The 27,373-nt window shown below is 53.9% G+C and overlaps 3 protein-coding genes across 7 annotated transcripts in view; 2 read left to right on the top strand and 1 right to left on the bottom strand.

Annotated features, from left to right (window-relative positions):
* RASIP1 (Ras interacting protein 1) overlaps positions 1-15,859 on the top strand; it is a 17,831-nt gene extending 1,972 nt beyond the window's left edge. The window contains exons 4-12 of the mRNA XM_035285757.3: positions 2,633-2,988; positions 7,868-8,524; positions 9,990-10,027; positions 10,264-10,415; positions 10,534-10,637; positions 12,329-12,572; positions 12,742-12,914; positions 14,784-14,931; positions 15,447-15,859. Of these exons, the coding sequence (XP_035141648.1) occupies positions 2,633-2,988; positions 7,868-8,524; positions 9,990-10,027; positions 10,264-10,415; positions 10,534-10,637; positions 12,329-12,572; positions 12,742-12,914; positions 14,784-14,931; positions 15,447-15,646 (2,072 nt within the window). The 3' untranslated portion in view covers positions 15,647-15,859. The remainder of the gene's footprint in view (positions 1-2,632; positions 2,989-7,867; positions 8,525-9,989; positions 10,028-10,263; positions 10,416-10,533; positions 10,638-12,328; positions 12,573-12,741; positions 12,915-14,783; positions 14,932-15,446) is intronic.
* Positions 3,207-27,373, bottom strand: part of FUT2 (fucosyltransferase 2 (H blood group)) — an 84,154-nt gene continuing 59,987 nt past the window's right edge. The window contains exons 2-3 of the transcript XR_013530826.1: positions 8,759-26,786; positions 3,207-3,400 (exon numbers count right to left, since the gene is read on the bottom strand). The gene's annotated coding sequence lies outside the window, so the exon portion shown is untranslated. The remainder of the gene's footprint in view (positions 3,401-8,758; positions 26,787-27,373) is intronic.
* The window catches only part of MAMSTR (MEF2 activating motif and SAP domain containing transcriptional regulator), a 15,067-nt gene continuing 4,389 nt past the window's right edge, over positions 16,696-27,373 (top strand). Inside the window, exons 1-10 of one of the 5 annotated variants that reach the window (XM_002762331.6) lie at positions 16,696-16,745; positions 17,373-17,451; positions 20,310-20,348; positions 21,232-21,374; positions 21,556-21,740; positions 22,093-22,195; positions 22,432-22,626; positions 22,947-23,126; positions 23,217-23,271; positions 23,438-24,252. In XM_002762331.6, coding sequence (XP_002762377.2) covers positions 17,394-17,451; positions 20,310-20,348; positions 21,232-21,374; positions 21,556-21,740; positions 22,093-22,195; positions 22,432-22,626; positions 22,947-23,126; positions 23,217-23,271; positions 23,438-23,721 — 1,242 coding nt within the window. In that variant the 5' untranslated portion in view covers positions 16,696-16,745; positions 17,373-17,393 and the 3' untranslated portion in view covers positions 23,722-24,252. Of the gene's footprint in view, positions 16,746-17,372; positions 17,452-20,240; positions 20,349-21,231; positions 21,375-21,555; positions 21,741-22,092; positions 22,196-22,431; positions 22,627-22,946; positions 23,127-23,216; positions 23,272-23,437; positions 24,253-27,373 lie in introns of those variants that run through there. The other 4 variants (XM_054249635.2, XM_054249636.2, XM_035285773.3 and 1 more) reach the window with 4 other exon arrangements.

Genomic DNA, 27,373 nt, shown 5'->3' with positions numbered 1-27,373 from the left:
CTAAAGTGGCTCCGAATTGGGGTTGGGGACTTCTGCATGCATTTCAGGCTGCCTTGGAGGAGGTGGGGTGTGTAGCGGGGTCTGTGGAGTCCAGTGGGATGGGCAGGAGTCTGCGGGAGGCGGAGGGATCCGCCCTGTGTGGTAGGTTAGAGGACACTAGCAATTTGCTGATCTTTGAAAGTTTCCTTCCCTGCCCAATCTCCACTTTCTGGTAGGGTTTCTGCGAGGTCTGTTAGGTGCACATCCTGCAGTTTAGTGGCTTAAAATGTACTCTCCTTTGATGGAGTCTCTTGGGGCCGATTGGGAGACAGAGAAATCAATAGTGCAACTGTTTTCATACCGAATATCGACAAGGATCTTTTTGAATTAAAGAACCAATCCTGGCCGGGTTTGGTGGCTCACACCTGTAATCCCAGCACTTTGGGAGGCCGAGGCGGGTGGATCACAAGTTGAGGAGATCGAGACCATCCTCGCCAACAGGGGGAAAGCCCGTCTCTACTAAAAATACAAAAAAATAAAAATAAAAATTAGCCGGGCGTGGTGGCACGCACCTGCAGTCCCAGCTGCTGAGCAGTCTGAGGCAGGAGAATCGCTTGAACCCAGGAGGCGTAGGTTGCAGTGAGCCGACATCGAGCCACTGTACTCCAGCCTGGGCGACAGAGCGAGCTCTATCTCAGAAAAAAAAAAAAAAAGATCCCAGGTGAGGAGTCAATGGGATAATGTATTCAATGTATAAAGGGCCTAGCACGGGGCTTGGCATAGAGTAGGTGCTTGATAAAGAATGGTTATAATCATTGTCTTTCTCCTGCGCCTCCCAACAGTTGTTTTTTTTTTTTTTAAACAACAATGGAGTCTTGCTCTGTCACTCAGGCTGGAGTGCAGTGGCACAATCATGGCTCACCACGACCTCCAACTCCTGGTTCAAGCAATTCTCCTGCCTCAGCCTCCTGAATAGCTAGGATTACAGGTGTCCACCACCACACCTGGCAATTTTTTTGGTATTTTTAGTAGAGACCGGGTTTCGCCATGGTGGCCAGGCTTGCCTCAAACACCTGGCCTCAGCCTCCCGAAGTGCTGGGATGAGCCACCGCGCCTGGCCTGGCCACACCATTTTCAGGGCACTGGGGAGTACAGTGGGGACGCTGACAGATGAGGTTTCCACCCTCCCAGATTTCACAAGCCTAGTGAGAAACGCATCAGTCCACTCATGCAGCTCATTTCCACTAGGTGTCTACTGTGTGCCAGGGCTCCTGCTGGGTCCAGAAAAAGCCCAGAGTACCCTGTAGTGAAGTCACCTGCTTCAACTTGGACTGCCAGGGAAAGGTGTTTAGGAAGAAGTGGTTTCTATCTCCTGGAGGGCAGGGTCTTCTCTGTTGTTACCCAGTGACTTGAACAGTCCTAGGCATGTAGTAGGCACTCAATAAATACTTGTTGGCCGGGTGCGGTGGCTCAGACCTGAAATCACAGCACTTTGGGAGGCTGAGGCGGGCAGATCATGAGATCAGAAGATCGAGACCATCCTGGCCAACACAGTCTCTACTAAAATAGAACAACTTAGCCTGGCGTGGTGGCACGTGCCTTGTAGTCCCAGCTACTCGGGAGGCTGAGGCAGGGGAATCACTTGAATCGGGAGGCGGAAGTTGCCGTGAGCCGAGATCGCGCCATTGCACTCCAGCCTGGCAACAGAGCAAGACTCCGTCTAAATAAATAAATACTTGTTAAAAGAACAAATGGGCCGGGCGATGTGGCTCATGGCTATAATCCCAGCACTTTGGGAGGCCAAGACCAGAGGTTCACGAAGTCAGGAGTTCGAGACCAGCTAGTTCGAGATCAACCTGGCCAACACGGTGAAACCCCGTCTCTACTAAAAATACCAAAATTAGCTGGGCGTGGTGGTGCGCACCTGCAACCTCAGCTAAGCCGGAGGCCAAGGCAGAAGAATTGCTTGAATCTGGGAGGCAGAGGTTGCAGTGAGCCAAGATTGCACTGCTGCACTTCAGCCTTGGTGACAGAGTGAGATTTTTTTTTTAAAAAAAAGGCCGGGTGCGGTGGCTCAAGCCTGTAATTCCGGCATTTTGGGATGCTGAGGCGGGTGGATCATAATAAGGTCAGGAGTTTGAGACCAGCCTAGCCAAGATGGTGAAACCCTGTCTTTACTAAAAATACAAAAATTAGCCGGGCATGGTGGCAGGCGCCTGTAATCTCAGCTATTCGGGAGGCTGAGGCAGGAGAATAGCTTGAACCCGGGAGACAGAGGTTGGAGTGAGCTGAGATCCCGCCACTGCTCTCCAGCCTGGGTGACAGAGCAAGAGTCCATCTCGGAAAAAGAAAAAAATAAAAAATAAAAAACTATATGATCAATCATTATTCTTACTGCTCTTACATTTAAAAAAAAAAAAAAAAACCAAGAACAAATGATTCAATGGAAAAGAATGAATGAAATTCCTGAGCTGAAAACTGCAAGATGGGTATGAATCAGGAGAGAAAGCTGTTCCAGGCACAGGGGACAGAATATGCCTAAATGTGGGAAGCAGCCTCACCTCTCTGAGCCCAATTCTTTGTTTCATAATCTGTAACTCTGTGTCTGTCCCTCTCTTTCTAGGCTCAGCCTCACTGTCCTCTCTCTCCGCAGGCACGGGCGCCCCTTCGTGGCGGCCACAGAAGAACCGCTCCCGGGCGGCGTCGGGCGGGGCGGCGCTGGCCAGTCCTGGCCCGGGGACGGGATCAGGGGCCCCCGCTGGGTCCGGAGGCAAGGAGCGCTCGGAAAACTTGTCCTTGCGGCGCAGCGTGTCGGAGCTTAGCCTACAGGGGCGGCGGCGGCGGCAGCAGGAACGGAGGCAACAGGCACTTAGCATGGCCCCAGGGGCAGCCGACGCCCACATCGGACCTGCAGACCCCGGAGACTTCGATCAGTTGACTCAGTGCCTCATTCAAGCCCCCAGCAACCGCCCCTACTTCCTGCTACTCCAGGGCTACCAGGACGCCCAGGTAAGCGCCGCCCCAGCCCCGCACGCCCAGAGCCCTCGACCCCACCTGTCGGGGCAATAAAACTACAACTCCCAGAATTCCCAGGGTCGCGCTAGCGTCAGGTCCTCTGGGGGGCGTGGTCCAGCAAGGTTTCCGAGCGCGGGAGAGTAGAGATTGACAGATGAGATTCACAGGAGGTGAAGAGAAGATGGCTGAGAAAGGGTCCGCTGGAGGGAGAAATAGAGAATAGTTCACTTTATTCAGAGTTGGAGGAAAGTACTGTTTTCATCATGGGAGAGTCCAACGCAGAAAGAAGATCCCCGCTGGGCGTTCGGCTCACTCCTGTAATCCCAGCACTTTGGAGGCCAAGGTGGCAGATTGCTTGAGGCCAGGAATTCGAGACCAACCGGGACAAGATAGTGAGAGTCTGTCTCTACAAAAAAAAAAAAAAAAAAAAGGAAGAAAGAAAGAAGGAAAGGAAAAAAAAAGCTGGGCTTAGTGGTGTGCACCTGTGGTCCCAGCTACTCAGGAGACTGAGGCAGGAGGATCACTTGAGCTCAGGAGGTCGAGGCTTCAGTGAGATATAAAGGCACCACTGTACTCCACCCCGGGTAACACAGAAAGCTCCTGTCTCCAACACGAATATTTTTAAAAATGAAAAATTTTTAAAGGAAGATCTCCTTGGAAATATCTGTTTCTTGAGAGGGAGTAACAGGTGAGTCCACCTTCTAGGGCAGGGGTATCATTTGGTGCCTGGGATCATGTTCTGGATAAGCCCGTGTTTTCCCGGTAGGAGTGCATTGACCTCCTCCCCCGCTTTTTTTTTTTTTTGAGACGGATTTTCCCTCTGTCACCCAGGCTGGAGTGCAGTGGCGTGATCTCAGGTCACTGCAACCTTCATCTTCCAGGTTCAAGCAATTCTCCTGCCTCGGCCTCCGGAGTAGCTGGGATTACAGGCACCTGCCATCACGTCCAGCTAATTTTTGTATTTTGAGTAGAGACAGGGTTTCACCATGTTGGCCAGGCTGGTCTCTAACTCCTGACCTTGTGATCTGCCTGCCTCGGCCTCCCAAAGTGCTGGGATTACAGGCATGAGCCACCGCCTGGCCACACTGACCCGTTTTTAAAAGGTGATGCTTTATACTGGAACGATTTGACCACTGTTGGTGGAGGCAGGTGGTATTGATCTATCTGTTTTATCTGTCTGGGTACCAATAGAACTTGATTGGTACCAAAGAGGAAGAGAGGATTGGTGGCTGAGTGGGGAGTAATTGCATTAATAGAAATGTGATGTGTTGTCTGGGGCACGGTGGCTCATTCCTGTAATCCCAGCACTTTGGGAAGCCAGAGCAAGAGGATCACTTGAGACCAGAAGCTTGGGACCAGCCTGGGCAACAGTGAACTCTCGTCTCTACAGAAAAAGGACAAAAATTACCCAGGTGTAGTGGCACACATCTGTCCTCTCAGCTACTCAGGGGCTGAGGCAGGAGGATCCCCGAGCCCCGGGAGGTCTGGGCTACAGTAAGCTGTGATCACACCAGTGTGGTCCAGCAGGGAGGGTGAGGCATGTGGTACTGGAAAATTTCTTTTTGTTTTGAGAAGGAGTTTTGCTCCTTTTGCCCAGGCCGGAGTGCAATGGTGTGATGTTGGCTCACCGCAACCTCCATCTACCAGGTTCATGCGATTCTCCTGCCTCAGCCTCCAGAATACCTGGGATCACAGGCCTGCGACACCATGCTCTGCTAATCTTGTATTTTTAGTAGAGATGGGGTTTCCCCATGTTGGCCAGGCTGGTCTTGAACTCCTGACATCAGGTGATCTGCCTGCCTCAGCGTCTCAAGTGCTGGGATTACAGGCGTGAGCCATCACATCCAGCTGAAAATACTCATTTATGTGCAGTGTCGGGGGGATTATCCTTATGCTGTGGCCAGTCTTTGGTTAACAGTGGTATAGCCAGGCTAAATAAGTACAGCTGGGACCAAGGGCAGAGGCCACTCCAGAAGGTGGTGGAGCTTATTGGATAGTTCCATTTTTACGGTTACAGAAAGATCCAACTGGGTGAGGCAGTTTGGCTGTGTCCATGGGGGAGAAGGTAGGATTCTCTTCAGGAAAGAGCTTACGTGGAAGAATTCATTCCTCCTCATAGGGGCGAGGAGATGGGGAGAGCTCGCTGTAGCAAGAGGGCTGCATGTCTCACAACTGCCATTCCTCTGGACAAGGCAGGAGAACACGAGGGTCTCTTGGAAAGGTGTTCAAATTGGAAGGACATTTTTCAGGTGGCAGTTCAGGGTAAGCCTGGGCAACACAGAACCTCATCTCCATAAAAACTGAAAAACAAAAATTAGCCAGGTGGGGTGGTGTGTGCCTATTAATTCCAGCTACTTGAAAGGCTGAGATAGGAGATCACTTGAGCTCGGGAGGTAGAGACTGGGTTTCACCCTTATGGCCAGGCTGGTCTTGAACTCCTGACATCAGGTGATCTGCCCGCCTCAGCCTCCCAAAGTGCTGGGATTACAGGCGTGAGCCATCACACCTGGCTGAGTGCTTGTACTTTTACAGAATGGAGATGAGTCCATGTTTTAGGACAAGGCCTTCTGGTATGCCTGTCTTCATTTGGTAGATGAGGTGAAACACTCCATGGTCAGAAGAGGTGGTTCTTGAAGGCGTTTATTTATGCGCGGAGTTACCAGAAGAGCCCACTATATGGAGATCTTTTTGGAGATGTCCTTTCTGGGGATTGGATTATCGAGGATGTCCAGTGATAGAAGGGGGATTATCTCTTTGAAATCCTCCAGCATGGGAGTTGGAGTAGTAGGTTAGTCCATCGGAGAAGTATGTCTGTTCAGAAGTGAGATCGTCGTGCTGTGGGAAGTTAAGTCCACTGTAGAAATGGGGTCTCTTTGGAGGTATGCACTTGGGGAGAAGAAATTGGAGGAAACTTTTGTTCCAAGGGAACCACCCCCGACACTCTCTCTCTTTTTGAGTCTCACTCTGTTGCCCAGGCTGGAGTGCAGTAGCGTGATCTCTGCTCATTGAGACCTCTGCCTCCCAGGTTCAAGTGATTCTTGTGCCTCAGCCTCCCGGGTAGCTGGGACCACAGGCCTGCATTATTTTGCGATTCTTGGGCCTCAGCCTCCCGAGTAGCTGGGATTACAGGCACGCACCACCGTGCCCAGCTAATTTTTGTATTTTTAGCAGAGACTGGTTTCACCATGTCTGGTCTTGAACTCCTGACCTTAGGTGATCTGCCCGTCCCGGCCTCCCAGAGTGCTGGGATTCTGGGCGTGAGCCATCATGCCTGGTCCAAGGGAATCTCTTTAACAATACCCATTCATTGCTTTGGGAATATTGAGAGAAACTATTATTGGAAGGGGAAATATACCTGGCAACCTATATTATGGTGGGGTGGGGATGCAATAATGGACAGGTGGGACCAGCGATGGGGAAAAGGAGATTTCCTTTGAAAGGTCCATTCTTTGAGGGTGAGGGTCATTGCACAGCCCATTTTAGAAATGGGGGTATCCTTGGAAGCATCTGTTCCTTGGCTGAATGTTATGGGAGAGTCCACCGTAGGAAGGGATTGCCTTGAAGAATCCATTCAGAAGAGGTGAGAAGATGAGAGCCACCACTGGAGAAAGATCTCCTTGGAAGCATCTATTGCTTGAGGGAAAGAAATGGTAGAGCCCACGTTAAGAAAAAGATCTCTGGGGAACTGAGTACGGTGGCTCACACCTGTAATCCTAGCACTTTGGGAGGCCGAGGTGGGTGGATCACCTGAGGTCAGGAGTTCAAGACTGGCCTGGTCAACATGGTGAAACCCCATCTTTAAAAAAGACAAAAAAAAAGAAAAAGAAAAAAGTCTCTGAAACAAAAACCAAAAAACAAAAGTTCTCCAGCCAGATGTGGTGGCTCACACCTGTAATCCCAGCGCTTTGGGAGGCGGAGGCAGGTGGATCACCCAAGGTCAGGAGTTCAAGACTGGCCTGGTCAACATGGTGAAACCCCGTCTCTACTAAAAATACAAAAAATTAGCTGGGCACGGTGGCATGTGCCTGTAATCCCAGCTACTCAGGAGGCTGAGGCAGGAGAATTGCCCAAACCCAGGAGGCAGTGAGCCGAGATTACGCCATTGCACTCCAGTCTGGGTAACAAGAGTGAAACTCCGTCTTAAAAACAAACAAACAAACAAAAAATCAGCTGGGTGTGGTGGCAGGCGCCTGTAATCCCAGCTACTGAAGAGGCTGAGGCAGGAGAATTGCTTGAACTCAGGAGGCAGAGGTTGCAGTGAGCCGAGCTCCTACCACTGCACTCCAGCCTGGACGACAGAGTGAGGCTCTGTCCCAAAACAAAAGTTGCCAGGTGAGGTGGCTCACACCTGTAATCCTAGCACTGTGGGAGGCCAAGGCCAGTGGATCACTTGAGGTCAGGAGTTTGAGACCGGACTGGCCAACATAGTGAAACCCTGTCTTTACCAAAAAATACAAAAAGTTAGTTGGGCGTGGTGGCGCGGGCCTGTAATCCTAGCTGCTGGAGAGGCTGAGGCACAAGAATTGTTTGAACCTGGGGGGCTGAGGTTGCAGTGAGCCGAGATCCCGCCGCTGCACTCTAGCTTGGGTGACAGAGTGAGACCTTGTCTCAAAAAAAAAAAAAAGCCAGTCGTGGTGGCTCAAGCCTGTACTGTAATCCCAGCAGTTTGGGAGGCTGAGGTGGGTGGATCACCTGAGGTCGGGAGTTTAAGACCAGCCTGTCCAACATGGCGAAACCCCATCTTACAAAAAAAAATTAAGAAATTAAAAAGTTGGCGGGAAGAGAAGAGCTGTAGGGAGAGCCCTGAAGCTCTGCGTGGAGGTGCCCGTTCCTCGCGGAGTGATGTCCTCGGTGCACCTTGTTTCCCCCCCAGGACTTCGTGGTGTATGTGATGACGCGGGAGCAGCACGTGTTTGGCCGAGGCGGGAACTCGTCCGGCCGTGGCGGCGGGTCCCCGGCCCCCTATGTGGACACCTTCCTCAATGCCCCGGACATCCTGCCGCGTCACTGCACAGTGCGCGCGGGCCCGGAGCCCCCCGCCATGGTGCGCCCGTCTCGGGGCGCCCCAGTCACGCACAACGGGTGCCTCCTGTTGCGGGAGGCCGAGCTGCACCCGGGCGACCTCCTGGGGCTGGGCGAGCACTTCCTGTTCATGTACAAGGACCCCCGGCCTGGGGGATCGGGGCCGGCGCGGCCGCCCTGGCTGCCCGCACGTCCCGGGGCCACACCGCCGGGCCCCGGCTGGTCCTTCTCCTGTCGCCTGTGTGGCCGCGGCCTGCAGGAGCGCGGCGAGGCGCTGGCCGCCTACCTGGACGGCCGCGAGCCTGTCCTGCGCTTCCGGCCGCGCGAGGAGGAGGCGCTGCTGGGCGAGATCGTGCGCGCCGCTGCAGCCGGCGCAGGGGACCTGCCGCCCCTGGGGCCCGCCACGCTGCTGGCGCTGTGCGTGCAGCATTCTGCCCGGGAGCTGGAGCTGGGCCATCTGCCGCGCCTGCTGGGCCGCCTAGCCCGGCTCATCAAGGAGGCCGTCTGGGTGAGTGCCCCAATTGTCGTCCAGCCCCAACAGCGTCCCAAGTCCCTTCTCCAGCCTTCCCTTCCCACCTGCAACCCTTTTCATAGTTGGGGTGGATGAAACTACTGTTCTCATGAAGCCTCGGGTAGGATTTTGGTTTATTAAGCAACGGCACCCCCACCGCCATAGGATGCTGGGAGTTGTAGATGAATCCACTGCACTTTAAGGAGACAGACTCGGCCTAGGAGAACTCACCTTAGGAAGAAACTATTCTCAGTGTGAGAATTCACCACAGCGCATTGGGCTTGGGGCTTGGAGAGTAGTGAGCAAGTTCATTCTTGGCGGGGAGGAAGAACAAAGCCACTGGACCTACAGATGAAAGTTCCAGAAAGAAACCATTCAGAGTAGGGGAAACGTTCCATCCTATTGAGCCAGGGCCTAACCAGAGAGGTTTAAGGAGTTTCTTGAGGGTAATAATTGGAGAAGACCTGAAGGAGCTAGACCACTCATGATCATAGGGTGTGTGTGGTTTTTTTGGTGGTGGTGCTGGTGGTAGGGGTGGTGTTTTGGGATGGAGTCTCGCTCTGTCACCCAGGCTGGAGTGCAGTGGCACGATCTCAGCTCACTGCAACCTCAGCCTCCCAGGTTCAAGTGATTCTCCTGCCTCAATCTCCTGAGTAGCTGGGATTACAGGCGCACACCACCACACCTGGCTAATTTCTGTGTTTTTAGTAGAGACAGGGTTTCAACATGTTGGTCAGGCTGGTCTTGAACTCCTGACCTTGTGATTCGCCCCCCCCCCCCACCTCAGCCTCCGAAAGTTCTGGGATTATAGGCATGAGCCACTGTGCCCAGCCAAGTGTGTGTGTTTCAAAAGGTAAGGAGAGACCATTCGGAAGCTTGTGGGATTAGAACCCATATGAAGAGTGAGGGCCAGGTGCAGTGACTCACACCTGTAATCCTGGCACTTTGGGAGGCCGAAGTGGATGGATCTTTTGAGTTGAGGAGTTGGAGACCAGCTGGGGCAACATAGTGAGACCCCATCTCTAAGAAAAGTAGGACCAGTCTCTGTGAGAATGGTGCTTCTAGAAAAGCCAGGGTATGGGCTGGGCACGGTGGCTTATGCCTGTAATCCTAGCACTTTGGGAGGCTGAGGTGGGTGGATCATCTGAGGTCAAGAGTTTGAGACCAACCTGGCAAACATGCGGAAACCTCGTCTCTACTGAAAAATACAAAAATCAGCTGGGCATGATGGTGTGCACCTGTAATCCCAGCTTCTTGGGAGACTGAGGCAGGACAATCACTTTAACCCAGAAGGCAGAGGTTGCAGTGAGCGGAGATCGCACCATTGCACTCCAGCCTGGGCAACAAAGCAAAAACTCTGTCTCCAAACAAACAAAAAAGTAAGAAAGAAAACCCAGCGTATTAACTCATAAGCCCCTCACTGGATCCGCCTCACTTTGATTCTGATCTTACTGTTTCACAGGAAAAGATTAAGGAAATTGGAGACCGTCAGCCAGAAAAGTAAGAGACATTCTAAGCAGAGAGGTCTGGAGGGATGCAGGGGTTGGGTTTTGTGTCCAATGCTGTGTTCACCCTATTCATGCCTCAGTACAAGTTTCTGGCTTCTCCTTGGCACCCAACTTTTCCAGCTGTGCAGTGGGGGTTGGTCTTGGTCTCCCACTTAGTCTTAGATCTTGGGGTTTGGAAACTATGATGAGGGTTGTGCAGGGATCACAGATTCCTTCCTTTTTTCCAAGCCACCCTGAGGGGGTCCCGGAGGCGCCCCTGACTCCTGAAGTTGTGTCTGTGGAGCTGCGGCCACTCATGCTGTGGATGGCTAACACCACGGAGCTGCTAAGCTTTGTGCAGGAGAAGGTGCTGGAAATGGAGAAGGAGGCCGACCAAGAGGGTGAGCTCTGACCCAGGCTCAGGCCTATCCAAGTCTCCCATCATCCCCTGCACCTGGGAACCTGGGATCCTGGCTGCCAGCCTCTGGTTCCCGCTCTTAACCCCAGTCCTGTGCTCAGACCCACAGCTCTGCAATGACTTGGAATTGTGTGATGAGGCCATGGCCCTCCTGGATGAGGTCATCATGTGTACCTTCCAGCAGTCTGTCTACTACCTCACCAAGGTTGGCCTTGCTTCTTACTTCCTGTTTGATATAACATCACTTCCTGTTTAACATGTCACTTCCTGTTTGATGTAACATCTCTATTTGACTCAAGGTTTTCTGCTTCTCTGACATGACATCCCATCTCACCCAAAGACTTTGCCATTCTGACACCACTTGTCTGAGCTTACATCACTTCCTGCCTTTCTGGCTGCTTTTCCTGTCTTTGTAATTATCACCGGGGCAAATGCCGGGGCTCACATCTGTAATCTCAGCACTTTGGGAGGTTCAGGTGGGTGATCACTTGAGGTTAGGAGTTTGAGACCAGCCTGGCCAACATGGTGAAACCCCGACTACTAAAAATACAAAATTAGGCGTGGTGGCATGTGACTATAATCCCAGCTATTGGAGAGGCTGAGGAACAAGAATCACTTGAACATGGGAGGCGGAGGTTGCAGTGAGCCAAGATCATGCCACTGTACTCCAGCCTGGGAGATAAAGCAAGACTTCATCCAAAAAAAAAAATTAAAATAAAGTCAGGTGTGAAGGCTAACACCTGTAATCCTCAAACTTTGGGAGGCTGAGGCGGGTGAATCACGAGGTCAGGAGTGACCTCGTCTCTACTAAAAATACAAAAATTAGCAGGGTATGGTGGTGTGTGCTTGTAATCTCAGCTACTCAGGAGGCTGAAGTGGGACAATCGCTGGAACCCGGGAGGCAGAGGTTGCAGTGAGCCGAGACCGTGCCACTACACTCCACCCTGGGTGACAGAGTGAGACCGTCTCAAATAAATAAAATAACAGAAAAGTGATCACCGCTTTTGACAGGCTGACCTCACTATTTGGTAACACCACCATTACCACCTTCTGAATCTCCCACTTTCTAAGTTTTATATATAATAGATAAATGATTGATAGATAGCGATTAGATTGTGCCGGGAACTGTGATTTAAACTAAAGATTCTCTTTAATCAGGCCCCACCTCCTTCGCTTGCTGACCTCACTTCCCACAGCTCTGAATTCACTTCCCTTTCAGAGCCACAGATCTTTTTCTCTGAGTGCCCTTCCTGCAAGGGCTTGCTTTCTGCCCCAGTTTCCCCACCACTACCCTTGACCTTAACACTGCTGCTTGGCATTCTCAGGGTTTCTGGCTTATGGTGGGCCTGATGCCCTATTTGCAAAAATGAGGGAGGATCTTTTGGGACAGTCTCTCAATTCCTCTAGCAGCCTGGATTGTGAGGCCCTTTCCTCCTTCACTTCTGATATATTCCTGCCAAGTGTTGAGTTTATTTCTTCTGTTTCTGACCTCATTTCCTGTCCTTTACCTGATCTCACTTTCCACCGGCAAGCTGCCATCCCACTTCCACTTCCCGACTGTCCATTTTTTTTTCTTTCCTTTGGAAATCCGGGATGAATAATTCTTTGACTAAAAGAGAATGCTTTGTCTAGTATCCTCTGTCCTCCTTGAGCTGTCTCTGCTGAGAACTACAAGTTCCACAATGCATAAGAGATCATCTTAAAATAGTCAAGAGACTTATATACCCTTCCACCAACTAGGGATTTGCTCATGGAGTCCCTTTGAGTGTTGACTGTAGAATGGACTACAACTCCCAGAAGGCCTTGGTAGAGCTCCCCATTATCTTCATGCTCTGTTACCCTGATGCTTCCTGGGAGTTGTAGTCCAATCACTTATTTCCACCTCTCTCCCCTCAGACTCTGTATTCAACGCTGCCTGCTCTCCTGGATAGTAACCCTTTCACAGCTGGAGCAGAGCTGCCTGGGCCTGGCGCGGAGCTGGGGGCCATGCCTCCAGGGTTGAGACCTACCCTGAGTGTGTTCCAGGCAGCCCTGGAACTGACCAGCCAGTGCGAGCTGCACCCTGACCTCGTGTCTCAGACTTTCGGCTACTTGTTCTTCTTCTCGAATGCATCCCTTCTCAACTCACTGATGGAACGAGGTGAAGGTTGGCTGGGAGCCACTGAGGCTCAGGTCAAATTAGACACATCGTGGGCTCCGGCCTCACCTTTGGGTACCCTGGAGAACAGGCTGAGGGATAGGAACAGTCTGGGGGGGCAGGAGGACAGAGTCCAGCCAACCAACTGCCTCTCATACCCTCATGCCCACAGGACAAGGACGGCCTTTCTATCAATGGTCCCGAGCTGTTCAAATCCGAACCAACCTAGATCTTGTCTTGGACTGGCTCCAGGGAGCTGGGCTGGGCGACATTGCCACTGAGTTCTTCCGGAAACTCTCCATGGCTGTGAACCTGCTGTGTGTGCCCCGCACTTCTCTGCTCAAGGTAACTCCCGGTCAGCTGTACCTGACCTCTGAACCCCTCTCAGCCACCTTCTGTATTCAGCTCCCCCTTGGACCTCCCCATGCCATCCCCAGCCTCAGCTCAGACATTGTGGGTAACACATTAGCAGCTAGAAGGAAGCCAGCACCAACAATGACCAAACTTGGCTGTGTCTGAATAGTTTCCAGGCTGGGCGCAGTGGCTTGCACCTGTAATCCTACTGCTTTGGGAGGCCTAGGTGGGGTGGATCACTTGAGGCCAGGAGTGTGAGACCAGCCTGGCCAATATGGCAAAACCCCATTTCTACTAAAAATATAAAAATTAGCCAGGTGAGGTGGTGCACACCTGTAATCCCAGTTACTCAGGAGGCTGAGAGTGCACCACTGCACTCCAGCCTAGGTGACAGAGTGAGACTCTGTCTCAAGTTTCCAGGGTCCCTCCCTCAGACATGTGAGTCAGGAAGTTTGGTATGAGACCAAGTATGGTTGAAACATTCATTTAGGCTGGGTGTGGTGGCTCATGCCTGTAATCCCTGCACTTTGGAAGGCCAAGGCAGCAGATCATGAGGTCAGGAGTTAAGAGACCAGCCTGGCCATTATGGTGAAACCTCATCACTACCAATAAATACAAAGAGCCAGGCATGGTGGTGCACACTTGTAGTCCATGCTACTCGGGAGATTGAGACGGGAGTGTTGCTTGAACCCAGAAGGCAGAGGTTGCAGTGAGCTGAGATCACACCACTGCACCTGGGCCGGGGTGACAGGTTACCATTTTTCAGAGGAGGAAACAGAGTCAGGACAGTTCATGTGATTTATTTTTCTTTTGCTTTGTTTTTAAATGCTACAAAAACTGTTTCCATAGATATTCCAACTCCTAAGCTCAAGTGATCTTTGGCCCCTGCTTCCTGCGTAGCTGGGACTACAGGCACGTGCCCCCACACCTGATTAATTTTTTGTAGACAGGATCTCACTATGCTGCCCAGGGTGGTCTCAAGCAATCCCCCCACACTGGCTTCCCAACGTGCTGGGATTACAGGCAGGAGCCACTGCACAGTGAACTTTCTTTTGAGACACGGTTTTGCTTTAGCCCTGGTATTGGACTGTAGTGGCTGACTGCAGCCTCAACCTCCTGGGCTCAAGGCTGGGCTGCCACCTCAGCCTCCCAAAATGCTGGGAGTACAGGCAGGAGCAACCACACCCAGCCCACTATAAACATGTGATACAAACAAATGAGGCTGCAGCAATGATCATGCTGTTGCACTTCAGCTTGGGCAAGAGTGAGACTGTTTAAGGACCAAAAAAAACGATGACTCCCAAGTCCATCATCAGCTTCAGTAATATGAGGAATGGCCAATTTTGTTTTTCTGCCTCCACTTTTTTTTTTTGGGAGACGGAGTTTTGCTCGTTACCCAGGCTGGAGTGCAATGGCGCGATATCGGCTCACCGCAACCTCTGCCTCCTGGGTTCAAGCAATTCTCCTAACTCCCGAGTAGCTGGGATTACAGGCACGCACCACCCTCCCCAGCTAATTTTTGTATTTTTAGTAGAGACGGGGTTTCACCTTGTTGACCAGGATGGTCTCGATCTCTTGACCTCGTGATCCACCCGCCTCGGCCTCCCAAAGTGCTGGAATTATAGGCGTGAGCCACTGTGCCCGGCCCGCTGCCCCCACTTCTTTCCTGTATCCTCATGTATCCTGAGGCAAATGCCATTTTTTAAAAATTGCTGGGAGTGGTGATAGACTTCATAGTGCATGGAAGACACTGCAGAGATGTCATTATCTCCCTGTCAGTCCCACTCCCTTTAAGGCAATCCTTCCATTTCTCTGTTGCCCCATAATGACTATAGACCTTTCACCCGATTTTCCCTCCAGGCTTCATGGAGCAGCCTAAGAACCGAGCACCCCACCTTGACCCCCGCCCAGCTGCACCATCTGCTCAGCCACTACCAGCTCGGCCCTGGTCGTGGGCCACCATCTGCCTGGGACCCTGCCCCTGCAGAGCGGGAGGCTGTGGACACAGGTGAGGAGCAATGGGATACAAGCAGAGGGGTTGTCAGCGCTGCTCTTTTCTCAGGACCTAGAAGTCCAGATTCCCAGTCACCTCCTCATCCCAGGTTCTAGATCCCTGTCTCTCGTCTGCAGGACATAAGTGCAGGACCTAGCCCCTTTCCTCCTCTACGGGAGTTCAAGGCCCCAGCTCCCTTTAGTCTCAGGGGTTTGCATTCCTTGTTCCTTCCCTCCACCATCCAGCCACCCACCAACCCTAGGGGTTCAGGTCTCAGGCCCCTCCAACTTTAGAAATCTGTAAGGTAAATTCCAGCCGTTTCTCAAAGATCTGGGAAGCGGGTTCTTAAGCCATGGTGGTCTTCCATCGTCAGAACTACAACTCCCATCATGCCCGGGGGCTCCGAGAGTCGCGTGTGAACGGACCCTGCCTTGGGAGTTGCTGGGATTTGAAGTTTTTGTTTCCTTTGGATATGATGCAACCACCTCATGCCCACTTTGACTCTAACTCCATCATCTTCGGTCTTACAGGGGATATCTTCGAAAGCTTCTCCTCGCACCCGCCCCTCATCCTGCCCCTGGGAAGCTCGCGCCTGCGCCTTAGCGGTCCAGTGACGGACGACGCCTTGCACCGAGAACTGCGCCGGCTCCGCCACCTCCTCTGGGACCTTGAGCAGCAGGAGCTGCCAGCCAATTATCGCCACGGGCCTCCCGTGGCCACTCCTCCTTGAAAACCAATAGCAGATGAGCGCGCGCATGTTGAAAGGGCACAGGCTCCTCCTTCTGGGAGCCCGCCTGAGTACAGAGCTCTCTGGGAGTTGTAGTTTTTATCTCGCGTGGACTGCTGAGAGAGTGAGTTTTCAGGAAGTAGCAGATGGGGCGGTGGGAGCTTGGGCTTAGGATGTGAATATCAAGAAGCAATAAAGGTATTTGTGGTATCGGCAGAGCCTGGGTTGTTTCTGCAGAACAAGGTTGCAGGGCCTCTATCTGGGCCCCCGCCGAGTCCAAGGAGGTATTTATAGCCACCGCCTTGGCTCGCCCTTTTGCATGTAATCCAACCCCAGAGCACTGGAGCCTCCCACACCCCTCAGAACACAGCCCCACGCTTGCTCTGCCGATTATCAGGCCCTCAGTCCTCACAGTGGGAATCAGCGATCCCTCCCTCCACCACCACCCCCGCCCCGCCCCAACACATCCATAGTCCAGCACCCTCCTCCCTCAGACCCAAGAATCGGAGTCCCCAGCCCCCTCTGGATCCGTTTACCTGCAGGGTACACTACCAATCCCAAACCCTGTCCTTGTTCCCAGCACCCCCAGAGTCCAGGCTCCTGCCTCTTTTTCTTCAAACCCTGGAGTCCAAGTCCCCATCCCTCTCCTTTCTTGGATCCAGGAATCTGGGCCCCCAGTTTAAACTTTTCACTCCCCTGAACTTGACTCCTGTGCTGCGTCAGGGAAAATGCAAGCGACAGGTGGCACCTGCCGGCAGGGCTGGGACACGACCACCTGCCGCTGCTGCTCACGCGGCGCCCCACTGCGGGCACCTGCTTCTGTCAGTCCTGCCGCCGCTCCACCCGACCCCACAGCCCCAGGACGCAGCAGGAGCGAACCGGGAAACTCCCCCCTTCCACCTCCCAGCATCCCCCCTCCACGGGCCCGCTCAGGCCCTCCCCATCGGTTCTCCCCCCTTCTCAGGGTCCCCCGCGGGGCTCCCGGCACACCCCAGGAAGGTGGGGCGGAGGCGGTCCCTGGCTAGTAGGCGGAGCCTGCGGCGTCCAGCCTCGGCCTCTAGAATCAACCCGCCCCAGAGCACAGCTTCGCCGAGCCCATCTGGTGAGAAGCCCCTGGGGTGGACGGGGGGCGCACTCCTCTTCTGTCCCCTATCTGGTCCCACTCCCTTCCCCAGCCACCCCAGGGGTTGACACCCCACTCCTTCTCAGATGCAAGTCACAGGGACCCTTCTGTTCCTCAGAAACCTGTCACGGCCCCGTTCCCCTCTCTACCCAAGATCTTGGATTCCGATCTTCTTAAAGTATTGGGGTCCAGCCCTTAACCTCCTTCTCCTTCAAGATTCAGGAGTCCAGCCCTGCTGCTTCCTTCCTTTCCTAGACGCAGGGGTCCCCACCCAGGATGCCCTCCTCCTCAGGACCCAGGAGTCCCAGATAGCAGGTCCCTCCCCTCCCGGGATCCAGGAGTTGAGGCCCTCAGCCCCTGTCTCTCACACCAGGGATTAGGGTTCTGGGTCCCCCCCCCCCCCGCTTCCTCTTCCCACAGAATAAGGGGCCTGGGTCCGCAGCCCTCACCTCTGCAGCCCCTAGGCTCCGGAAGTTATGACCCAAGGCTACTCCTATCCCACCTCTGTTGGGCCCTTTCCCTGCTGAACTCACGGGGACAGCCTCCTGACCTCCACTCTGAGCCTGCCCTCTGTGGGGCCCCCGCCCTCCCCCAACCTTCCTCCAGGTCCCCATCCCGGCCTTGGCAATGACCCTGGCAGCTTCCTCCCAGCGTTCCCAATTCATTCGCTCCAAGTTCCGATCTGGTGAGAGAGGGCTCTCTTCACGCGTGGGGGATGGGATCCTGAGTATGCTGTCCTCTGGGGTGGGAGGGGTGGCGGGACCCGTGAGGCATGTGTTTGTGTGCAAAAGGTCACTTTGCAAAAAGAGGCCCCAGCACAGGGGTCGAGCTGTGGTGGATCAAAAAGTGTGCCAATGGCGAGTGCCACGCTCATGGGAGCAATGGGGATAGGTGGCCAGGGGTGGGCGTGCAGAGGGTTGAGGGACTGTGGAACAACGAGGGCTTACACTGGTGCATGTGCAGAGGCTGAGGAGCAGAGGAGGGACTTCAGATGAGCAGTTTGGGAGTTTGGGTGAGGGGACAGTGAGCTGTCAAAGTTTCAAAGGTCTTGCTTTTGGTCCCAGGGCAGGGAAAAAGTACGCAAGTGTTTTGAACTAGAGGTCAGTTCCTGAGAAGGCAAAGGCACATGAGTGCGCCTGTGCGGTTGGATGGGTGCGGAGACACCAATCACCAAAGAGCAAGGAGTGTGCAAAAAGCTGCCATGAGCCGGGCACGGTGGCTCACGCCTGTAATCCCAGCGCTTTGGGAGGCCGAGGCGGGTGGATCACGAGGCCAAGAGATCGAGACCATCCTGGTCAACATGGTGAAACCCCGTCTCTACTAAAAATCCAAAAAATTAGCTGGGCATGGTGGCACGTGCCTGTAATCCCAGCTACTCAGGAGGCTGAGGCAGGAGAATTGCCTGAACCCAGGAGGCGGAGGTTGCAGTGAGCTGAGATCGCGCCATTGCACTCCAGCCTGGGTAACAAGAGTGAAACTCCGTCTCAAAAAAAAAAAAAAGCTGCCTATGTCCAGGCCCGGCGCAGTGACTCACCCTTGTAATCCCAGCACTTTGGGAGGCCGAAGTGGGCGGATCACGAGGTCAGGAGTTCGAGACCAGGCTGGCCAACATGGTGAAACCTCTCTATGGAAGATACAAAAAAATTAGCTGGGCATGGTGACCAGGGCCTGAAATCCCAGCTACTCAGGAGGCTGAGGCAGGAGAATCACTTGAACCCGGGAGGTGGAAGTTGCAGTGAGCTGAGATTGTGCCATTGCACTCCAGGGTGAGACTGTCTCTCTCTCACTCACACACACACACACACACACACACACACACACACGGTGTATATGTCAAGAGAAGAGCAGAAATGTGCAGATAGATCCTTGCTCCCAAACTGGGGGACAAACCTTTAGTGCACAGTAAGATAGTTAAAATTCATCCTGGCTGGATACAGTGGCTCATGCCTGTAATCCCAGCATTTTGGGAGGCCAAGGCAGGTGGATCACCTGAGGTCAGGAGTTCAAGACCAGCCTGTCCAATATGACAAAACACCTCCTCTAGTAAAAATACAAAAAATTGACCCTGGGTATAGTGGCTCATACCCGTAATCCAAGCACTTTGGGAGGCCGTGGTGGGTGAATGGCCTGAGCTCAGGAGTTCAAGACCAGCCTAGGCAACATGGTGAAACTCCATCTCTACTAAAGTACAAAAAATTAGCTGGACGTGGTGGTGCATGCCTATAGTCCCAGCTACTCGGGAAGCTGCAGCAGGAGAATTGCTTGAACCCGAGAGTCAGAGGTTGTAGTGAGCTGAGATCGCACCACTGCACTCCAGCCTGGGTGACACAGCGAGGCTGAGTCTCCAAAAAGAAAAAAATTAGCATGGTGTGGTGGCAGGCACCTGTAATCCCAGCTACTTGGGATGCTGAGGCAAGCGAATCACTTGAACCCTAGAGGTGGAGGTTGCAGTGAGCCGAGATCGCAACACTGCACTCCAGCCTGGGTGGCAGAGTGAGACTCCGTCTCAAGAAAAAAAGATAGTTGACATTCATTCTGGGCAACACAGCAGCAAAACCCTGTCTCTACAAAAAAAATCAAAACCAATTTAGCTAGGTGTGGTGGTACATGCTTGCAGTCCCAGGGACTCAAGAGAAAGTTGGGAGGATGGGTTGAGCCCAGGAGTTCAAGGCTGCAGTGAGCTATGATCTCGCCAGTGCACTCCATCCTGGGCTACAGAGCAAGACCCTGTCTCCAGAAAAAAATAAAACAAATTTTTAAAAAGGGAAGAAGTGTTAACACAGAAGCTGGCCAGGCATGGTTGCTCACGCCTGTAATTCCAGCACTTTGGAAGGACGAGGTGGGTGGATTACCAGGTCAAAAGATCAAGACTATCCCGCCCAACATCTTGAAACCCTGTCTCTACTAAAAACACGGGAAAAAATTAGCTGGGTGTGGTGTCTCGCACCTGTAGCCCCAGCTACTCAGGAGGCTGAGGCAGAATCGTTTCAACCCGGGAGGTGGAAGTTGCAGTGAGCCGAGATCGTGCCATTGCCCTCCAGCCTGGCGCCAGAAAAATGGCATGTGTGCCAAACTAGAGCCCAGAGAGATGCATATTTAAAATGTGGACATTCGGAGAGTGTTGACTGTGGGAAGGCCCCAAGATAGGGCAGAAAGTAGCAGGACTGCATGGGTGAGGGGAGGCGAGGTGCAAAGGGCCAGGCTGCCAAGATGGCAACTGCGCAGGGGGTGGGGTGGGCACACGCTTGCTCGTGGAGGGGGCGGGTGGAACTGGGGGCAGGGCTGTCGCCTGCCTGCATGCTGGCTGGCTCCTAGCCCCAGAGTGGTGCTGGCCTGAGGCGCTGTGCTGGCAGGGAGCCAGCGGGAGGCCCAAGGAAGGGAGCGTGCTGCCCGCCCACCCGCTTGCAAGGACTGTTTAAGGGGGCTGGGCACGCGTGTCCCGCCAACAACTGCAACTCCCACCTCCCCGCCAAGGCCAGGCTCCTGGACACTCCCTTCCCGCCTTCCTCCTCCCACCTTCCACCTCCCTCCTCCCCTCCACAGTCCTCCAGCTTCGGATCCACAGACGGAATCAGGAGCAGAGTAAGTGTGGGCCCTTAAAGGGAGGGGATGGTGATCTGCCTTCACAGGGACATCCGTCACTGGTTACTGCAGCTCAGTCCCTGTCCCCCAGGAGAAACCAAAACCCATCAAGTCCTTTCCCAAGGATCCGGGGGTCCAGGTCCCTGGCCACCCCACCCCTAGGAGCTCTGCTTCCCGATTCTCCACCCCAGTGAGACGCATGAGTTTGGATCCCGCTTCTTTAGAGAAGACAGGCATCCCAGTTTCCACATTTGTTATACATGAGAAGCTGGGATGGAGTCTCACTCTGTCACCAGGCTGGAGTACAGTGGCTTGATCTCAGCTCACTGCAACCTCCCCTTCTCAGGTTCAAGCGATTATCCTGCCTCGGCCTCCTCCTGAGGAGCTGGGATTACAGGCGCCTGCCACCACACCTAGCTAATAGTCATATTTTTAGTAGAGACGGGTTTTCACCATGTTGGCCAGGCTGGTCTCGAACTCCTGACCACAAGTGATCCACCCGCCTCACACTCCCAAAGTGCTGGGATTACAGGCATGAGCCACTGTGCCCAGCATGGATGTAGCTTTCAGCTTTTCCCTCTCTCCAATAACCAGGCATGCAGGCCCCACCCCTGTCCTAGCAAAACCTCAGACATCTGGGATCCTCAGCTACCACACCCCTTTGTGATAGAAAATTCCTGCTTTACTTCAGAATGTAACAACCGGGGGCCCCTACACCTCCACCCTCAGATCTAGCAGTCTTGGTGCCCAACTCCCAGCACTCAGGTCTTGCTCCCTGGCCTGCCCTCCTGCACCGTGGGGCCCCGCTTTCCACACAGCCCTGCTCCTCCCGGCCTGGCTGGCTGCCTGCAGGCCTCTCAGGGTCCTTCACCCATCTCTCTAGTCTCGGATCCTGACCCGTGGATCTCAGCCTCCAGCCCGGCTCTAGCCCCGGCCTTGCCCTCTGGCACGGCCCCTTTCCTCTTCAGCCCTGGGGTCCTGCTCCCTGAGCCCGAATCCTGTCCTCCTTGGGGGTCCCAGAAGAAGGTGAGTCTGGACTGGAGGGAGAGGTCCCTCTGTTCCCCTTGCTACTGCTGCCATTTTTGCTCTTCTTTGGGGGCGCGGAGCTGACTGCATACTTGGCATGTAGCCCCAGGGATGGGGGCGGGGAAGGGGCAGCAAGGCCGGAGCCGCACTGAGGCCCAGCACGTGACACCTGCTCTTTCAGGAGTCTCCCAAGACCTCCCAACGGTGGAGGGAGTCCAAGCCGAGGGGGAACTTGACATACCACCAGTACATGCCCCCAGAGCCAAGACAGGGAGCCAGGGCTGGCCCCCAAGCTGAGGGGTCCGCCCTGGGTCCTCCTGGGCCACCTCTGTGGGAAGGGACAGACTCACAGCAGCCACATCCTAGGTATGACACCCATTTCCCTTCTGGGACCCAGAAATCCAGGTCCCAGCATCTCCTGCCTCAAACCTAGAGTCCAAGACCAGTGTAGTCGGGCCCCAAACCCCCCACCTCCCCCAGGGTTTAAGAGTCCAGGATCCCAGCCCCTGGCCCTTCAGACCCGAGTATGAGCCCCCAGTTCCTTTTCCCCTGGTTACAGAAATCTAGCCCCATGTTTGTGCCCTCGGAGACCCAGAATTCTGGGCCCCCACTTTTCTGCATCTTCCCCAGCCCCCTAACCTTTCGGTTTGAGGACCCCAGAACGCCTCCCCCACCCCCGTCCCTCTAACCTTTGCTCATCCCTCACAATTATCGCCAGGATGAAGCCCACTCCCCTCACTCCCCGCCCACCAGGAGTCCCCAGACCCTCGCCCCCTCCACACAAGTTGGAACTCCAGACCCTTAAACTGGAGGAGCTGACGGTGAGTTTGGGATGCAACTTTCCAGGCTGCTTCTCTCCCTCGGTGGGGTCTCAGAAATCCAACCCCGCAGCCTCTGCCCCCTGCAAATCCAGGAGGTCGGGTACCTAGTCCCATCCTGTTTTAGGGTCCCAGGAATCCAGACCCCCAGTGCCTTTCTGTTTCCAAACATCCCGTCCTGGCTCCCGCCTGCGCCCGGAGTTCGCCCAGCACCGCCTCTCCCCACCCCTCCTCCCCAGGTCTCAGAGCTCCGGCAGCAGCTGCGCCTGCGGGGCCTCCCAGTGTCGGGGACCAAGTCTATGCTCCTGGAACGCATGCGCGGCAGCGCCACGCCCCGCGAGCGGCCAAAGCCGCGGCGCGAGGACAGTCCCGCGGGTGCTCCCTGGCCGCGCCTCAGACCCAAGGCCCTGGCAGCCGCCCGGCGGCCGAGCTTGGTGAGGGCGGGGATATGCGTGTGTGGACCAATAAAGGGAAAGCAAAGTGGGATGGGTCGGGGAGTCTAAAAAACTAGCCAATGAAGTGTGGGGGCGCGGCCTAGCGGTGGGAAGCCTTGAAGGCGAGGGGGCGTGGTTCAGAGCAACAGAAGGCGGATCTTTAGGGAAGAGATAATGAAAGAATAGGGGGCGAGGCCAAAGGAAGAACGGAGGAGCGAGGGGCCGCGACAGGATCAAGAGGCGGAGCCACACGTTGCGAGTGGGTGGGGTTGCGCCCGGTGGGCGTGGCTTACGGGAGATCGTCCTCTTGACGGTTCTAGGTCAAGCCCAGCGCAGCATCTCACCTGCCAACTCTTCCACGTGCCGCGGATACCCCGGGGATGGCTCCAGCTCCAACTACCGCTCTGGCTGCAGCTCCAGCCCTGACCCCTTCCTCCGCGCCGGGCTCCGTGGCTCTGACTCTGGAGGAGGAGCTGCAGGAAGCAATCCGGAGGGCGCAGGTAAGAGGGTGCAGGTCGAATCCGCGCTGGGGGTCTCCAGTCAAGCCCAGGTCAGAGTCCCGAGTTCATGCCGAATTTTCCCATCCGCAGTTGCTTCCGAACCGGGGCATCGATGATATCCTGGAGGATCAGGTGGAGCCTGTTGGTATGATCTGAACTCCTAGATTTGGGGGAGATGGGCCTTGAAGTTCTGGTCTCCTGCGTCCGCGGGAGGCGTGGGCCGGGGAGTTGAACTCCTAGAAATGGTGTATGGGGGGCTGGCGCCCGGATCCCTGACTTTCCAAGCTCACGTATCATTCTTTATACCGTAGACCCCCTGCCTCCCATCCCCCTGGACTTCCCTGGCTCCTTCGACGTGCTGTCTCCCTCCCCGGACTCAGAAGGCCTCTCATCTGTTTTCTCCTCTTCACTCCCGTCCCCTACGAACTCCTCCTCCCCTTCTCCCAGGGACCCCACGGACTCCCTGGACTGGCTGGAGGCCCTGAGTGGGGGTCCTCCACTGGGTTCTGGTCCCCCAGTCCCCAGCATCTTCTCTGCTGACTTATCTGACTCCGGCAGTAGCCGGCTGTGGGACCTGCTGGAGGACCCGTGGTGATGGATTCAGGGGTTTCCAGAAACAGAACTGGTGGGGGTGGAGAAAAGCTCCCTGGGGGAGGAGAGGGAAGGACCAGTAGAGCCCCTCCTATTGCAGACACAGGATTGGAGACAACCTCCCACCCCACCTGCCTCCTGAAGTGCTGCTGACTGCCTGAACTTTGCCTACTTGGCCTCCTTAAGATCCCCCTCCAGGGTTGTACGGTTGGGGGGCTCCTTTTGCTGCTGGCCACGGCAAACAAGCTGCTTGCTGCTTCTTTCAAAGACCTCATGGATGTTTTTACATGTCCCTACCCACAGTGGATGGCTGCCTATTGTCTGGGGGGCCTGGAGAGTGGTTATGCCTTTTGGATACAGGAGAGGAGCAAGAAAGAGTGGAGGGGGAGAATGGGGAGCAAGAACTTGACCCCCCAGGGTTCTGGTTGGAGATGAAAATATTAGCAACATCTGGTCTAAGATCAGCTTCTCTTGGAAGCAGAGCCTGAGGCGAGATATAAATGCCAGTGATTTATTAAAGAAGTGTTCACCTGGATTCGGCTGGGTGCACTCTGGGAGGCCGAGGCGGGTGGATCATGAGGTCAAGAGATCGAGACCATCGTTGTCAACATGGTGAAACCCCGTTTCTACTAAAATTACAAAAATTAGCTAAGCATGGTGGCACGCACCTGTAGTCCCAGCTCAGGAGGCTGAGGCAGGAGAATCACTTGAACCTGGGAGGCGGAGGTTGCAGTGAGCCGAGATTGTGCCACTGCACTCTAGCCTGGTGATAGAACAAGACTCCATCTTAAAAAAAAGTATTCCAGCCGGTGCAGTGGCTCATGCCTATAATTCCAGCACTTTGGGAGGCCGAGGTGGGTGGGTCACCTGAGATCAGAAGTTTGAGACCAGCTGGCCAACATGGTGAAACCCTGTCTCTACCAAAAATACAAAAAAAAAGAAAGAAAAAAATTAGCTGGGCATGGTGGTACACGCCTGGAATCCCAGCTACTTGGGAGGCTGAGGCAGGAGAATCACTTGAACCCGGGATGTGGAGGTTGCAGTGAGCCAAGATTGTCCCATTGCACTCCAGCCTAGGCAACAAGAGCAAAACTCCATCTCAAAAAACAGAGAGAGAAGTGTTCCCAGGAGAAACCAGTAGAAGAGTGGGGAAAACAGGACAGCAAAGGGGAAGAGGAACAAGAGGTGACTTCATGTGAGGTCAACCTTAGCCTAATCCTCTGGGGAGCTCCAGAGCACAAATTATGTTGTGGAGTCTTTCCCATCTTGGGACTCATGGAACTGGGCCTTTGTATCTTCCTGTTTGAGCTTCTTATAGCCTAACAACAAACCACCCCCAGACCAGCCTCAGTGGCTCACACCTGTAATTCCAGCACTTGGAGACGCTGAGGCAGGCAAATCACTTGAAGCCAGGAGTTTGAGACCAGCCTGGCCAACATGGTGAAACCCTGTCTCTATCAAAACTATAAAAAAAATTAGCCGGGCGTGGTGGCGGGAGCCTGTAATCCCAGCTACTTGATAGGTCAAGGCAGGAGAGTTGCTTGAAATCAGGAAGTAGAGGTTGCAGTGGGCTGAGATCATGACACTTCACTCCAGCCTGGCAACAGTGATACTTCATCTCTAAACAAGCAACAAAACCCACACCACCCCAAAACTCAGAGTTGTAAAACAGTAACTCCCTGATTGCTCACAAATGCACAGGTGGACTAGGATCAGCAGGGTGGTTCTTCAGTCCCATGTGACGTTGGCTAAAGCTGCAGTCATCTCAGGGCCCAACTGGGCTGGCACATCCAAGACGGTGCACTCAGATGTGTGCAGCACTACCAAGTCCAGTTTGGCTGTAGACACCCACCCAGGTGGCACTGAAGGAACTGAGAAGCAGACACGAAGATAAAACAGCAAAGTGGGTCTATCGGGGGCCAACAGCCTTCCGAACTGAGAGACCCAGGAGCTGACAGCATTCTGGTCCGGAAGCTTGCGCAGACACTGATCCACGCATTTATTCTCTCTGAACAGGTGATCATTATTAACAAGCAGGTGTTCAGTATTTTCTCACAAAATTTGCGAAGTAGGCAGCTGGTGCTCACTTACCACTGATCACAGACAAACTAAAAAGTGTTCTCCACGAGGGAGCCACAGGGGCCGGGTCAGCTGTTCTGAGCTTAAATAATTGTTTTGGCTGGGCGCAGTGGCTCACGCCTGTAATCCTAGCACTTTGAGAGGCCAAGGTGAGTGGATCATCTGAGGTCGGGAGTTCAAGGCCAGTCTGGCCATCATGGTGAAACCCCATCTTAAAAAAATAAATAAAAAATATTAAATTAAAAAAAGAAAAATAATAATTGTTTTAACCGGTGTATGATATTTATACATTGTCCTGCCACTTTAGAATGCCCCAAGTAGTTTTCTACTCGGGGGAGGGGTAGCTAGGTTTTCCTTGCTATCGTTTTTTTTTTTTTTCCTGGCAACTTTCATTTTAAAAAAGTAGGTAACCAGCCAACCAGCAGCCCTCAGGGCTGTTTTGTCTATGGTGTTGCTTTTTTTTTTTTTTTGAGATGGAGTCTCATTCTGTAGCCCAGCCAGGCTGGAGTGCAGTGATGCAATCTCGGCTCACTGCAACCTCCGCCTCCAGAGTCCCAGTTCAAGCAATTCTCCACTATACCACCCCTTGTCAGTCCTGGGCCATGGGTCACGAAGGGAGGGAGGAATGGCGGAAACACTCAGGCATTCCAGCCCAACAGCAGTCCTGGGAAGAACATAGGGCAAGTTGTTAGCAGCAACATATTTTAAAATGCAGGTTTCAGGGCTGGGCACCATGGTTCATACCTGCAGTCCCAGGTATGAACCTGGGAGGCGGAGACAGGAGGATCACTTGAGCCTGGGGGTTTGAGGTTGCAGTGAGCTATGATTGCACCATTGCACTCCAGCCTGGGCAACAGAGCAAGATCCTTAAAAAAAAGGGTGCCATGCCTCATGACTGTAATCTTAGTACTTTGGGAGGCACAGCAGGTGGATCACCTGAGGTCAGAAGTTCAAGACGAGTCTGGTCAATATGGTGAAATCCTGTCTCTCCTAAAAATACAAAAAAAAAAAAAAGTTAGTGGGCCATGGTGGTGCACGCCTGTAGTCCCAGCTACTCCGGAGGCTGAGGCAGGAGAATCACTTGAACCTGGGAGGCGGAGGTTGCTGTGAGCCGAAGGTTGCTGTGAGCCGAGATCACACCTGCGCTCCAGCCTGGGCGACAGAATGAGAGTCTCAAAAGCCCCCAAAAACAAAGAAACAGGCAAAAAACAGAAGAGGCAAGGTAAGCAGGTTTGAGATGACCTAGTTTGAATCTCAGCAGGCCCTGGAGCACAGAGAGGCTGTTCTGAGTTTTTGGTACCTGGCCCAGGGGTAATTAGCGCAGGTGGACAGCAGCTCAGGGAGCCCGTGCTCATAAAGGCGTGGCTGAGGTGTGGGCTCCGGATGGGCTGGTTTGCATAGGAAAGGTGAGTAGTTAACTATCTCTAGCGTTTGGCTATCCCTGGGAGGGTCAGTCTCTCGAGTCAGCAAGGCCCCCACATAGCAAAGCAGCAGCCGTTCAGAAAATACAAAGATGTATTGTTACTATTTTGAGACAGAGTCTCACTCTGTCACCCAGGCCGGTGCGCAGTGGCACA

Source organism: Callithrix jacchus, chromosome 22 (genome assembly GCF_049354715.1).
Source record: "Callithrix jacchus isolate 240 chromosome 22, calJac240_pri, whole genome shotgun sequence".
Classification (NCBI taxonomy): domain Eukaryota; kingdom Metazoa; phylum Chordata; class Mammalia; order Primates; family Cebidae; genus Callithrix; species Callithrix jacchus.
The sequence above is the reverse complement of the archived record's forward strand: the minus strand, read 5'-3'. Positions and strand labels throughout refer to the sequence as shown.